This window comes from Dendrobates tinctorius, unplaced genomic scaffold, assembly GCF_039654945.1.
Source record: "Dendrobates tinctorius isolate UK_male_01 unplaced genomic scaffold, ASM3965494v1 ptg000196l, whole genome shotgun sequence".
Taxonomy (NCBI): domain Eukaryota; kingdom Metazoa; phylum Chordata; class Amphibia; order Anura; family Dendrobatidae; genus Dendrobates; species Dendrobates tinctorius.
The window spans coordinates 8,506,392-8,522,002 of NW_027361863.1; the positions used below are offsets into that span (position 1 = coordinate 8,506,392).

The window sequence follows — 15,611 nt, forward strand, 5'->3', positions numbered from 1 at the left end:
CCCTGTGCCCCCCATAGACCAGCACACTGCTCTCCTGAAATACTCTGTGCTGCTGTCACCCTGCTCCGAGAATCCTTGCTGCCTGCCATCCTCGGTGACCAAAGACCCCATTCCTCTCCTCAGATCCTGTCCTGGCGATGTGTGAAAGCGAGGCGACAGGGGTCTGATATATGGTGGAAGGAGCAGGGTGACAGCAGCACAGAGTATTTCAGGAGAGCAGTGTGCTGGTCTATGGGGGGCACCCTGTTCGGTGCCAAGGATTGTACATAGAGCGCTGTGTTTTATACACATGGATGGACCGTCTTCTTGTCTGCTCCACAGAAATCCAGGAAACATTTCTGCTGATTGATGGCCTGTTCTGATCCAGACTTTACATGCAAAGACAGTCAGTAACTTTGCAGGCCCCATCAAAATGGCTGCTCACTGTGTTCCTAGATGTCATCCTCTCTTTTCCCTTAGCAAACACCCAGAAGGGGAGGAGAGGAGTGACATCACACCCATGGCAGCAGATTCCGCCCATAATTACTGCAGGGTAGTAATGTGAGATAGTTGTACACTAGGTTTTTGTGCCAAATTTCAGTAGCTGCTCCCCCTAGTGTTAACAAGCGGAAATGCCTAACTTTAAAATTATGTTTCATATTTTGCAAAATTAAAAACAAATAATATTTTTTAACAAAATGTAAACATTAATTCTTTACATTTGTTCAATCACTGAAAAAAATTTTTTGGGATGGTACCTTCCCTTTAAGTCACATCCCTAAAGGGCACCACTTTTTCTTAAACTTTTGATTTTTTTTTTTTTTTTTTTTAGAAAAAGTTAAGGTTAATTCTAGTGGAAGTGATCATCAGAGTTTGCTACCTAAACCATCGGAGGGAAAGGGGCATGTGCATCAGGGGTCCTGTTACCTTAGTCTCAGCCATTCCTTTGGGATCAAGTGGGGGAAGGAGAGGCGCTATTGGCTTCATTGGCCTAGGGCACCAAAAAATACTTTGTAGCTGTGAAGCAGGGCTGGTGTAACAGGCCAGATTAACCCCCCACCCAGAATATACTAGGCCACTTTAACCCCTGTTACACCGGTACACCCACTATTCTGCTGGTCAGGTCATTGTGTACACACATTACATAATGTTGTACTGATCCAGAGTTACATCCTGTATTATTCTTACAATTTAAAAAAAACACACATATGGACTGGAAATATATAAGAACAATAAAATAGATTTAAAATACTTTTATTAATACTAAAATTAGTAAAAAAAAATATAAATAAAAAATACATGGTAACAGATAGCATATCACACAAGGGTGTCCGCACAAAAATTGTTTAATTTTTATACCACAATGCAGAGAAAAATATTACCTATATAGATTGTATAACTACAGCCAAAGATATACACTCCAGGTAAAAAAGCTATATACATATATTAAAAATTAAAAAATCTGATCGTCAAATGATTAAAATACAAATACACAAAATATACACAAAGAAAAAAAAAAAAAAAAAAAAAGAAAAAGTGCAAGGTGTATATATAATAATCATAACAGTGGTGAAAATATACAATCAATATAAGTATCCAGATAATCTGGATATATAAATAGAGAATTGCACAATAATATTCAAATTATCATTTCAAAAGTGACCAATAATACAACATGGCGTGCATTATATTCAAGTCATAAGGCTGTGCCACCGGTAGCAGTGCAAAAAGCAAGGGAAAAAAAAAAGAATGATAAATACCTGGAGGGTAATGGCTGGCAGTGCGGAACACACCCCGACGCGCGTTTCGGATCACAATCCTTCGTCAGGAGCTGTTCACCACAAGGAACCCTCCGGTATATTATATATACAACTTGCACTCTTTTTTTTCTGTGTATATTTTCTTTTTGTTGTTTAATCATATATGACAATCAGATTTTAATTTCTAATATTTATATAGTTTTTACCTGGAGTTTATATATTTGGCTGTAGTTATACAATCCATATACCGTATGTAATATTTTTCTCTAGATTGTGGTATAAAAATTTACCAATTTTTGTGCGGACACCCTTGTGTGATATGCTATTTATTGCCATGTATTTTTATTTTTATTTTTACCAATTTTGATATTAATAAATGTATTTCAAATCTTTTATTGTGCTTATATATTTCCAGTCCATATGTTCGGTTTTTTCTCTCTCGGTGCACTTTAAGTTTCCGAATGGCCTGCCATTCATTTGCTTGCTAAATATACACTTCGGACACTTTGGATTGGGGTGTGCATATTTATTTATAGCTAAGTCCAGTATGTGTTTCAACTAATTACAGTTTGGCAAGCTGTCATTGGAAATCATCATCAATCTTGCTGTCTGGTGCACTACTAACAGCCTAGCGAAGATCCCACAATACGGCTGTATAGTTCTTAAATCGTATTACTATGCAGCGCTGTAGTCTTTCTACAATACTTTTCGCAGACAATGAGACAAAGAATGCTAACAAATCTGAGCCATAAGGCAGTGTGCACACGTTGCATTTTTTTGTGTTTTCACGGCTTTTTTTACGGCGCAAAAAAAAAAAACCCCGCATCCCATGCAAGCCTATGGAATTCTGCAGTTGCTGTGCTAATGCTGCGGATTTTTCTGCTGCCGAATTGAATAGCAGAAAAATCCGCAGCATGCTCATTCTTTTGGCGGAATCGCGGCGATTCCGCACCCATAGGAATGCATTGAAATGCTTATTTTACGCATGTGGCAATTCCACACGTGTGCACATAGCTAAAACCTGTTAAATTGAGAATGCAGCTCTGAAGTATAAATACAGGCCAAGAATCGATGCAAGATAAGAACTAATACATTTACATATGCATACATATATGCATGTCACATGTGTTTTTAATCCATTTTTTTCCTTGCTTTTGCATGGTTTGAGAGACCTCACCCCTCTCTTGTGTGACATGCACATAAAGAGCCGTCTTACACCACGTGCCCATACTATGAAGCGCCTGTCTTAATCCTGTTAAGACACTGTTCATATGTTCAGGTTTTAAATACATTAGATAGGGACTGCTCCATTAAGGGTTACCTTGACGAGGTGGAGTGGCTTGGTATACACTTTTTTGCAAAAAAAAACGTATCGACTAAATACCCTGTATTTGTCGTCATCTTTTTACCAGCACTTGCTGATTGTCATATTTTTTACTTCAGGGCATTTTTGCACATTTGTTATTCTGTGCTTTCTTTTTGTGTTTCAGTCAGCGGGTGGTGTGAACACTGTCCGACCGACTTGTTCACATTTGTGCATGTCACATGTGTTTTTAATACATTTACATATGTTGCAGCTTTTTTTTGTTCAGTTGACATTATGTAAACAAGTGTTTAATGCGATTACAAGCATCAGACATCAGCACCTTTTGTATCTATAACATATAAGCAGACAGCAAGCATTAATCGGTGTGTGAATAGACCGCATTTTGCAGCATCAATATAAGAAATCTCGCACACTTCTTCCTGACTGAATTGGAAACCTGCTGAGTTTTTACAAACTGCAGCACGTCACTTCTTTCAGCGTTTTTCACCTACAGAAATCAATGAGTAAGTGCAAAAAAAGCAGCAAAAAAAAAATGCAGGTATCAGATTTTGGTGCCAAAAAAAAAAAAAAAGACAACCCAGCAGCAAAAACCTTTTTATAAGCAGCTTCTCTTCTTTACTGCCAAGAAAGCAGGTTTTGATTGCAGGGGAAAAAAATGCAGCAAAAACGCAACGTGTGAACATAGCCTAAAGCTATGTTTATACCATTTTTAAAGTATGGGAAAATATCCTGGAGCCGAGCATAAATGGGTGTACAGACCTCATTGCACCAACTTGAGGCTAAAAAGATAAGTGCTAATGTTTACCTGCCTGGCAGATAGCAGTCAAAGGCCGGGATCACACATGCGAGAAACTCTGACGAGTCTCACATCTTAATACCGGGAACTGCCACCAGCACTCGGTAGCGGAGAAATGCACTCAGCCACACGCTCCGCTCCCGAGTGCCGGGTATTAAGATGCGAGACTCGTCAGAGTTTCTCGCATGTGTGATCCCAGCCAAACAGTGCTTTATGTCGGGGGCTTGTAAATTGTGATTTTAGGAGTATGAATTAATTAAATACAAACAGTCCAGTTTTATTAATTAATTAGGCACAACATGTTCATTGAAACATTTGTCGTCTATGGACATAATCTCACAAGATGGCGGGCGACATTATAACAACTAAAATGTTTAAAGAAACTTGAAAAAAAAAAAAAAAAGTAGCAACCAAAAAAAACCAAAAATTGTTAAATATGGACTGGGTCCCAACATTCTTGTAAACTGGTTGTACACGTCTGTGTTAGGAGTGGTATTTTAGGAGGAGTCTACATGTGGCAAAAATCACATGGGTTGGTTTGTCCCAACATTAAAACCCAGTAAATCCTTGGCAACCACAGTTCTATAATAAAAGAAAAAAAAAATTCCAATTTTAAATAGCACTTCGCCATAAAATTATAATATATATATATATATATATATATATATATATATATATATATATATATATATATATATATATATATATATATATATATATATATATATATATATATATATATATATATATCACCATCAATGAATACCCAGAATTGTCCCATTGAAATCAAGATTTAAGGGATTGTACAGGATTGGAAAAATATTGCTGCAGTTTTCCAAACACCGCACCATTCCTGTCCAAAGGTTCCGGAATTCAAATCAAGACTAGGTTTACTGGTGATTTTTTTTTCCTTTCTAATTTATGGAGTAAATGCAAGAAAGTGTAAAAAATAGAATAAAATCAAGACCTTAAGCTAAAATCTTTGTTGCAGTATTGCTGATATACTGACCATCCAATTTACTACACACTAAACACCCACCCAATTGTTCTGTGCCATGTCAGAAAATAGGTCAATGTTTACAATCATGCTTAGAACATTATTAGTATGAGGTGGATCTCATGTGCAATCATAGAAACAGAAATAGTGCAGCATTTTGGTATGGGTGGGGAGTTGTGGGGGGGGTCACTTCTGCTTTCCGGTTGCCATTGTGTCTCAAGGAGACCGTCTCAAGTGACACAGGGAAAACGAGAAAGGAGAGAAGGACCTAGCAGCCAGCCTGTCATTGCCTTCCAAGAGTCCCAGCATCTCAATAGACATTCAGATTTTGCGGGCTTTAATGTGTTCAGTCAGTTCTGGATTTCCGCTGGTTGGTTTACGATAACTTGTATGACAAAGTCCTTCTGAATTTTAGTCTCCTGTAGTTTAATTCTGTCCGTAAGAAGTTTTCCAGAAAAGAACCATCGCTGCCAACAAGGTTCGATACCCTCCACGGAATGTAGTTGCTTCTTCAGTTGGCCAATAGTGTCCGTCATGCTTGCGTTGAGTTTAACATCCTTACCGGTGGAAAGACGGACCTTGAGCTGAAATTCCCGTCTATTGTTAGGGGCTGGATCGGGGGCATCTGTGCCATCTTCATCACTTCTTTCCATGATGAGGTTAACAGGAGGAGCCAGGCAGTACACCGGGAGCTGGTACCGTGTTCCAAGTTCATCGTAACATTCCGTCAGAGAACCTGAAAAGATCAATTTATTTATGGTTAGTTTTTGTTTTCCTCCAGAGAAGAGTGTATGCCACAAAGCTTCATCAGTAGTCATGTTACAGTGCCAAAAACCAAACAAGCAAAAGTCTAGAGCCTAGAGAACTGGATTAGGAAGGCCGAATCTGATGGGTGCGGTTGCATCGCATACCTAGGAAAGAGATGGCACCAGAATGCACAATGGGAAGAAGAAAAGTAGGTGGAGGAAGTGGGATACACTGGGCAATGTTATGCCGGGAAACCATAGATCCTGGCACTTATGTTAATGTGACATGTACCACCTACCTAAACACCGTGGCGCGGCGGGGTGGCTCAAACAACTGATCAATTTTTTGCTAAATGTCTCATTTTGAAATACAGTTAGATATCAATATGAGCATATGCACTTTATGTATTGCGTTCGGACCATCAAGCAGAGCTGGCTTCTCCCCTCCTTTTATTTTTTACCTACCTAAACACTGTGCAGGGCAAGTATGGCAGCAGTATTCCCTAATGGCAGTGTCTCTATCAGTAGGATAATGCCAATTGTATTACCGTCAAGGTAATAACACAATCCAACTGATCAAGTGTGAGATGTGCTGCAAAGACAAGTCCAATCCATGGAGGCTAGAGGACTTTGTTCCAGAAACCAAAATGTCACCTTCAGATGTCTTAAATGGGTTGTGCAGTCTTGTGATGAAAGTCTGCAGACTTCTGAATCCTGACCTAGCATCTGGACTCCCTGATGTCACTGCAGAGATCAGGTGGTCACGTGACCGCAAGTATGCGATTTGCTTACATGTGGTCACATGTTGACTGCTCAATACAAGTGAATTCAGCAAGTCTGAGCACATTTAGTCGGAATGTCCCTGGAAGTATGGAAATAATATACTTTCGGTGACTTGACCGCCTGGTCTTGGCAGTGACACAGGAGATTCCTGATGGCACACAGTGGTGTACTGTAAGGATTCAGAAGTCAGAATGACTGCAGACTTCCATCACAAGACTGGACAACGGCTTAAATAAAAATAAAAAGCTTTAAAAGCCATTTGGTGGCATGCCCGGGACCACACAATATTTGGCAGGTAATTTTCATGTTATGGCAGATCAGTCTATATGTAGTCTGCATTAAAAAAAAACTATTCCCATCTTATGATATGCCAAAATGTCTGATAGATAAAGATTCCAGGTGTAGGATCTGCACCTCTCTTTAGAGCCAGGGTCTGGCAATCTTTTTTCTTTACTTAATAGCAGGCACATTTTTTCATATACCTCTATAGAAATGTGGTCTAAAGTTTTAAGGGGGTTAAAGAAATAGCAGATATTGGTCTTCTGTCCCCTTCAATATTGTAGGGCTATGCACATGAGCGGACACCTCTCCACTGTGGTATGACTGAAAATGCCGCCACGAATCGGATCCCATTCTCATACGAAGCAAAAGTATTAAGGTATGTGCACCTGATGCGGATTGGGCTCAGGAATTTCCCGAGCAGATTCTGTCTCTTGGCAGAATCCGCAGGTCAAAATCGGTGCGGATTTAATGCTGATTTCAAAGCAGATTGTCATGCGTTTTTGGCCTGCGGTTTTCTATAATGAAATCTGTGTAGAAACGGAGCGGAATCCACACAAAGTATTGACACACTGCGGAAAATAAACCGCTGCGGATCCCATGTGGAATTTTCTGCAGCAGCATGTGCACAGCAATTTTATTTTTCCATTGGTTAACATTGCATGGTCAAACACTTGGGGATCTGCAGCAATACCGTGTGGAAAATCCACTGCGGAGCCGCAAAAAATCCGCAACGTGTGCACATACCCTAAGTGATGAAGGCCGCCAACTACTGGCAGACAACAAGATGAATGATAAAGGTAATCTCCTGGGAAGGGGATTGGGGGGGGACGCAAGTTTGTACAGTTGCCAGAAGCCTAATCAACAGTCTCTGTTTTGCTGGAAGAATCCGGTCGCCAACCCCATCCCATTAAGATGTGAATGGTGCCGAAGCCTTGATATGTGAAAGGTTAAGGCAACATATTTAGGGTTTTTCCCAAACATCTGCTCTACCCCTGTATATGGGTTTTGTCTTGTATTACAACGCACCCCTGTCACCCGAACGCTGCAATACCGGCGCTGAGCTAATGCACATGGGTGGAGCGGTGTCCAGAACATCCCCTATGGAGTGGAGGATTGTTCAAATTCTGTATTTTCTTTTTACTCAAGTTATCACAAGAAATTTACAACCATCTGAATCTGCAGCGGTAAAGAAAGGAGTCTTTCATGACTAAACCAGTAGATGGTCAGAAAGGTTGTAGGGCAATATTTCGGGAAATTCCCACAATTATTTCAATATTGAGAAATTTTACTCTCATTTATACGCTCGTATTTTTCTGAAAAGTGGGCCAAGGACTGCAAAAACAGGTTTGATGTTGGAATTTAGATTTTACCAGAGGCATAAACTCAAAAGTTCCCAGACGCCAATGTAAAATTGAGCTGGACCCTAGCCCACTATACTAGAAGACAAGAAACGGGGGCACCTCCAAACAATTTAAAGGGATCCAACCTAGACCTATAATACTACATGTAATTATCAAAGAAGAGACACGGAATAGGCCACAAACAGGGGATCACCCTAGGTAGGAAGTAGCATATACAATACTTGTTTTATTGAACACAAAAAACAGACACTGAAAATGTAAAAACATTAAAAATGTGACACATACAAATACAAAACCCATGTGGAGTGGAGCAGGCAGAAAGAAGGACCCGACGCGTGTCTCCACTCTAGGTGGCTTCGTCAGGGGTGGAGTGGCGACACGCGTCGGGTCCTTCTTTCTGCCTGCTCCACTCCACATGGGTTTTGTGTTTTGCTGATGTTCATGTGTGCTAACTATTGAGGGTGGTCTCAAGAATTCTTCTGTTCATTTAACCCCCTCTAGCCCCTAATGGTTTGGATGATTTTGGCCATTTTATTTTTCATATGCCTAATTTTAGGCTGTGGTACCCTTATAAGAAGTTTATTTAGTTTGCATTACCCTGTTTCCTACGTACCCCAGTTTGATCAAGATACTCTTGGGGCTATGCTATTTTTTGTATTGTGCCTTATGTTATCAGCTTTTACCCCCTTTTTTGGATTAGAAATTCATTTTCTATTTTGACTATGTATTATTTCTTTGATTTATGTATGGTTTATCACTCCCATTTGTGGGCTTACATACCTTTCTATTGTTATCATCATGTTTACATGGACCTAGAGTTATAGACATTATTCCCGGTGGGGTTGTTTGTGTTAGCAGGTGGGTTGCTCTATTATGAGCATAGTGCAATTTTTGTATGTGTCACATTTTTAATGTTTTTACATTTTCAGTGTCTGTTTTTTGTGTTCAATAAAACAAGTATTGTATATGCTACTTCATACTTAGGGTGATCCCCTGTTTGTAACCCACTATAATGGCATGTGTCATACTGATGGCTTCTATGCCACATCAGGCACAAGAGCCTCATAGTGATCACTAACTGTGCACCATATAAAGCTAGGGCTTTGAGTGTATAAAATAATAAAATACTATAAGCATCTCAAACAATTTCCTATATCTCAGCTTCAAGCATCCTAGAGAAGGCGACATGGAGGTCAACAGTATGGAAACCGGAGGGTTGGCGGCAATGGCGGATCTTAATAGGGGCGGATGGGGCGGTCGCCCCGGGCCCAAGGTTTTTTGGGGGCCCAGGGGCAGGGGCGGGCTGGGCCGGGTGGCAGAGAGGCAAATGCCCCCCGGACCGCTCCCCCAGCACCTGTACAGGGCCGGCCGTGCCCTGTGCTGTGACGCCGCCGGCAGCAGACAGCCGCCCGCGTCACATTCTATGAGGGGCCGGGAGCTGTGCACGGCGCACGGTGCACGGCCGTCACCTTGACGGCTGCTCAGTTCCGGCTCCCTCCGGCTGTACTTCCAGGTCAGATGTCGGGCGTGCGCGATGACGTCATCGTGCACGCGCCGACATGTCCCGGAGGATGCTGAAAGCAGAGGCGCTGCTGGGGAGCGAGCCGGCTGTGAGGTAAGTATGGGGAACTGTTTTTATTTTTTTTTATTTATAAAATGAATTAAATGGGGGAGGGGGTGAGTGGGGGCTGTACACAATGAAGGGGGGGTGACTGGGGCTGTACATGATGAAGGGGGGGGGTGACTGGGGCCTGTATATGATGAAGGGGGGGTGACTGGGGGCTGTACACAATGAAGGGGGGTGACTGGGGCCTGTATATGATGACGGGGGGGTGACTGGGGGCTGTATATGATGAAGGGGGGTGACTGGGGGCTGTATATGATGAAGGGGGGTGACTGGGGTCTTCACATGATGAAGGGGGGTGAGTGGGGCTACACAGGATGAAGGGGGTGAGTCGGGGCTATACATGATGAATGGGGTTGAGTGGGGCTAGACATGATGAAGGGGGTGAGTGGGGTTGTACAGGATGAAGGGGGTGAGTGGGGGCTTCACATGATGAAGGGGGTGAGTGGGGCTGTACAGGATGAAGGGGGGGTGAGTGGGGTTGTACAGGATGAAGGGGGTGAGTGGGGGCTTCACAGGATGAAGGGGGGATGAGTGCGGGCTTCACATGATGAAGGGGGGTGAGTGGGGCTGCATATGATGAAGGGGGGGTGAGTGGGGCTGAACATGATGAAGTGGGGGATAAGTGGGGCTGCACATGATTAATTAAGGGGTAAGTGGGACTGCACGTGATGAATTCGGGGTAAGGGGAACTGCACATGATGAATTAAGGGGTAAGTGGGACTGAACATGATGAATTGGGGGTAAGAGGGACTGCACATGATGAATTGGGGGTAAGGGGCACTGCACATGATGAATTGGGGGTAAAATTAACTGCACATGATGATGGGGGAGTGGGGCTGCACATGAAGTTGGGGGGGAAGGGGACTGCACATGATGAAATGGAAGGGGGGATAAGGGGCTTCAAATGATGAAGCGGCACTGCAGATGAAGTGAGTGGGTGATAAGGGACTGCAATGGATGAAGTAAGGGGACTTCAAATTAAAGTGGGGACATTAAAGTGGATCCCCTATGGCCAGGATCACGTTGGGCGATTTTGTGCGTATTGGCCGAAGCCTACAGCTTATGTGCAACGTCTTTTTAGGCCATGTCCACACGTGGTGGAATGGTGGCAGGTTTTCCGTATGGACCCGCAGCAAACCAAGTGCTGCGGTCCGTACGGCTGTCAATTCCCGCACGGGGACCGCAGCGCTCAGGTGGGAAGGGGGGTACAGGGGCCCAGGTTTTATGAACAGCCCCGGGCCCATAGTCCACTTAATCCGCCACTGGTTGGCGGGGTCGTCTTATTACATTTTATACAACAGGTACATTTTAAAAATGTAGCTAATGTTCATCAGGGCCCAGATTAAGGTTGATAAAGGTATTGAAGTCCAAAATTTTGTAGCAACTATTTTCCCACCGTAAGGAGCCTCATCTGACCTGATCACATATTTGCACACTGAAGGCTATGGGAGCGAAGATAGGAGCCTGCAACTCTTGCTTCCTTTGCTTGATGTACTTTTCAGAAACGCTGATAAAAATAAAAGTTACGTGACAAACAACAAAAGGGTGGAGAGGCTTGGGGTTGAGAAATCACAAGGTAATCCTATCAGGTCATAACATGGAATGTTAGGGATTGTCCAAAAGTGAAAACTATTCTACTAATGTGCAGGAAACCAGAAAAAAAATATACAAATGTCCATAATGCTCTTCATGCTGTAAGATATTTATTCTGGGTGTTCCTGAATATTTAAAAGGCAGAGCAGATGAATGTAGATGAGCGTTACAGTGAAGGAAATAAGTATCTGATACCATACGGATTTTGTAAGTTTGCCCACTGACAAAGACGTGAACTGTCTGTAATTTTAAGGGTAGGTTAATTTTAACATTGAGAGATAAAATATCAAAGAACAAAAATCCAGAAAATCACATTGTATAAATTATATAAATTTGCATTTTGCAGTGAGAAATAAGTATTCGATCCCTCTGGCAAACAAGACTTAAAGGGGTTGTCCACTACTTTAAATCAACCCCCCAATGTATCCCCACGGGGCCCCTAATGAATTTTGTAAATACCTCACATGACCCCCGGCTGCAGCCGGCTCTTGCTTCCGCTGACGTCCCATCAAGTGCTGGCAGCAGCCGGGGGTTCCTCTTCCTCCTTAAGCGCTGGCTGCCAGGCTGTGGGCGGGGTTATTGTGGCGCCCCTGAGGCTTCAGTCTCCGCAGAGGTACTGCACCTTCTCCTAAGGTGTAGTGCCCCACCATCCAGGTAGGGTGGGAACTCCTGACCACACTCCACACCTGCATTCTACACACAAGATAGTTCAGTGGGGCCACCTAACAGCTTCAGGCTGGGGGTTAGCAGAGCACCCCTTGTGGAACCCTGCTTCGTAACACGAGATGTGCTGGGAGGCGGGTGGAGCGAGATGATATAAAAGAGAGGGAAGGTGTAGGATTTCAAGTCAGTCAGACGAGGGTCTCAGAGAGAGAGAGCAGGCCGACGGCAGGTCAGCCTGAGAGGAGCTCAAGGCGGAGGAAAGCAGTCAGTCAGGAGAGGCTGAGGACTGGTCTTAGTGGAACGAGCTCCTTAGGGAAGGAAGAGAAGGAGAAAGAGACGTAGACTGGAGACTACAGATTCCATAAGAGAGATAGAACAGATCAGAACGAAGGAGAATAGAAGGACGGTGGGCAGCTGGTTGAAGAAAGATAGAGAACCCTTCCAGTCTAGAGAGCGCAAAGGCCGGGGCCCGTTCCCTGAGGTTGATTGGATCTTTATGTCCGGCAACAGACACCGGAGGAGTAGTGAGCCGCTAACGCCTTGCTCCCATCATAGACTTGGGACACAACAGCAACTGAATAGAGAGCCGGCACGCAGAGTGGAGTCCCCGAAGCAGGCTACAGCTGTCTGTCATACAAGTAAAGACTAGGAACACCTAGAGAGAGGCATTCCAGGGTAACTAAGGAGGAGTCGTTCAGTGAAGGTACATGTTGGCGGAGTGTGGAAGGGAGAATCCTATCCTGCCTGGAGGTTGGCTGGAGCCCTGACCTGGAGAACACAGTACGGAGGCAGGCAGTTGTATGAACTGCAAACAGTGAGTAAAGCTTTGGAACCACACACTCTGGTGTCCTCCAGGTATTCCCGCACCGCTACACCTGGGTAACAACATCTATACCATTCTGCGCCTCTCCTCATCCATTGCACCTACACTGCCCTGGGACTACAGCTCCACCTGTGGGGAGCTACACCATCTTTGCTGCACCACACCATCAGTCCCAGCGGATCTGCATGCAGCGTTGGCTCAACATCTTACTTGCCAAACACCACAAGTGGCGTCACGAACTATTCATATAAACTCTAACACCATTAACATCACCGCCATTGATATTGGGCGCCCAGGGCCACGGACTGGGTCACCGCTGCTGTGACACATTCCCGCCTGGACACCGGCCCGGTAAAGAGTACCCCGCTGCCCTGGGAGTGCGAGGGCGACCCATTATCCCCCCCACATCACATCCGGCATCCACCATGCTCCCAATCAATGAGAAAGCGTGTGATGGATGCTGGGTGTGACGTGGGGGGGAACCCCGCCCACAACCCAGCAGCCACCGCGGGGACTTGTCGTGACGTCAGTGCTGAGTCACGTGCTGCCTGTGAGCGGCCACGGATAGCGCCGCTCACAGGCATTATAGGCAACATAAGATATTTACAAAATTCATTAGGGGCCCCAGGGGGGGATACATTGGGGGGTTGATTTAAAGTAGTGGACAACCCCTTTAATACTTGGTGGCAAAACCCTTGTTGGCAGGCACAGCAGTCAGACGTTTCTTGTAGTTGATGAGGTTTGCGCACGTGTCAGGAGGAATTTTGGTCCATTCCTCTTTGCAGATCATCTCTAAATCATTAATATTTTGAGGCTGATGCTTGGCAGCTCGGAGATTCAACTCCCTCCATAAGATTTCTATGGGATTAAGGTCTGGAGACTGGCTAGGCCACTCCATGACCTTAATGTGCTGCTTTTTGTCAGTGGGTAAACTTGCAAGGGATCAAATAATTATTTCCTGCACTGTAAGGCTAGTTTCACATTTGCGCTTTATAGCGCAGCGACGGCCTGCGCACGGCCACCGCTAAGCCCTGCTCGCCCCTTCCGGTCATCGCCGCTTTCTAGCGCACATGGGCGCTTGCGATCTGCGCACCCCATCTTTAGCATAGGGTGCGCTGGCCGTGCGCTAGCAGGATTTTGCCGTGCGCTGCGCACTTTTGAAGGTGCGCCGTGCGCGCCGAAATGCAACATGCTGCGTTCGGCGCACCTTCAAAAGTGCGCAGCGCACGGCAAAATCCTGCTAGCGCATGATCTGCGCACCCTATGCTAAAGATAGGGTGCGCAGATCGCAAGCGTCCATGTGCGATAGAAGGCGGCGATGACCGGAAGGGGCGGGCAGGGAGCCGGCAGGGGGCAGGGCTTAGCGGCGGCCGTGCGCAGGCCGTCTCTGCGCTATAAAGCGCAAATGTGAAACTAGCCTAAGTGCTGCTGGTCTCTACTGTAGTTTTATAGCAGAGACCAGCCTCAACCTGCTCCCGTTATAGCACAGACCAGCCTCAACCTGCTCCCGTTATAGCAGAGACCAGCCTCAACCTGCTCCCGTTATAGCAGAGACCAGCCTCAACCTGCTCCCGTTATAGCAGAGACCAGCCTCAACCTGCTCCCGTTATAACAGAGACCAGCCTCAACCTGTAGTAGAGATCAAAGGTTCCCAATCTTTTTTTTTTTACAGCAAGGAACTCCAAATCAGCTAGAAACAACACTGGAGGGACCCAACCTGTACTCCGCATCTAACCATAGCAATCATTTTGTCCATCGTGCTGCTGGTCTCTACTGTAGTTTTATAGCAGAGACCAGCCTCAACCTGCTCCCGTTATAGCAGAGACCAGCCTCAACCTGCTCCCGTTATAGCAGAGACCAGCCTCAACCTGCTCCCGTTATAGCAGAGACCAGCCTCAACCTGCTCCCGTTATAGCAGAGACCAGCCTCAACCTGCTCCCGTTATAGCAGAGACCAGCCTCAACCTGCTCCCGTTATAGCAGAGACCAGCCTCAACCTGCTCCCGTTATAGCAGAGACCAGCCTCAACCTGCTCCCGTTATAGCAGAGACCAGCCTCAACCTGCTCCCGTTATACCAGAGACCAGCCTCAACCTGCTCCCGTTATAGCAGAGACCAGCCTCAACCTGCTCCCGTTATAGCAGAGACCAGCCTCAACCTGCTCCCGTTATAGCAGAGACCAGCCTCAACCTGCTCCCGTTATAGCAGAGACCAGCCTCAACCTGCTCCCGTTATAGCAGAGACCAGCCTCAACCTGCTCCCGTTATACCAGAGACCAGCCACAACCTGCTCCCGTTATACCAGAGACCAGCCACAACCTGCTCCCGTTATACCAGAGACCAGCCTCAGCCTGCTCCCGTTATAGCAGAGACCAGCCTCAACCTGCTCCCGTTATAGCAGAGACCAGCCTCAACCTGCTCCCGTTATAGCAGAGACCAGCCTCAACCTGCTCCCGTTATAGCAGAGACCAGCCTCAACCTGCTCCCGTTATACCAGTGACCAGCCACAACCTGCTCCCGTTATACCAGAGACCAGCCACAACCTGCTCCCGTTATACCAGAGACCAGCCACAACCTGCTACCGTTATACCAGAGACCAGCCACAACCTGCTACCGTTATACCAGAGACCAGCCTCAACCTGCTACCGTTATAGCAGAGACCAGCCTCAACCTGCTCCCGTTATAGCAGAGACCAGCCTCAACCTGCTCCCGTTATAGCAGAGACCAGCCTCAACCTGCTCCCGTTATAGCAGAGACCAGCCTCAACCTGCTCCCGTTATACCAGTGACCAGCCACAACCTGCTCCAGTTATACCAGAGACCAGCCACAACCTGCTCCCGATATAGCAGAGACCAGCCACAACCTGCTCCCGTTATA

At 45.4% G+C, this 15,611-nt stretch overlaps 1 protein-coding gene across 1 annotated transcript in view; it reads right to left on the minus strand.

Annotated features, from left to right (window-relative positions):
• Positions 1 to 4,118: 4,118 nt before the first annotated feature.
• Positions 4,119 to 15,611, minus strand: part of UBTD1 (ubiquitin domain containing 1) — a 79,072-nt gene continuing 67,579 nt past the window's right edge. The window contains exon 3 of the mRNA XM_073552856.1: positions 4,119 to 5,595. Coding sequence (XP_073408957.1) covers positions 5,210 to 5,595 — 386 coding nt within the window. The 3' untranslated portion in view covers positions 4,119 to 5,209. The remainder of the gene's footprint in view (positions 5,596 to 15,611) is intronic.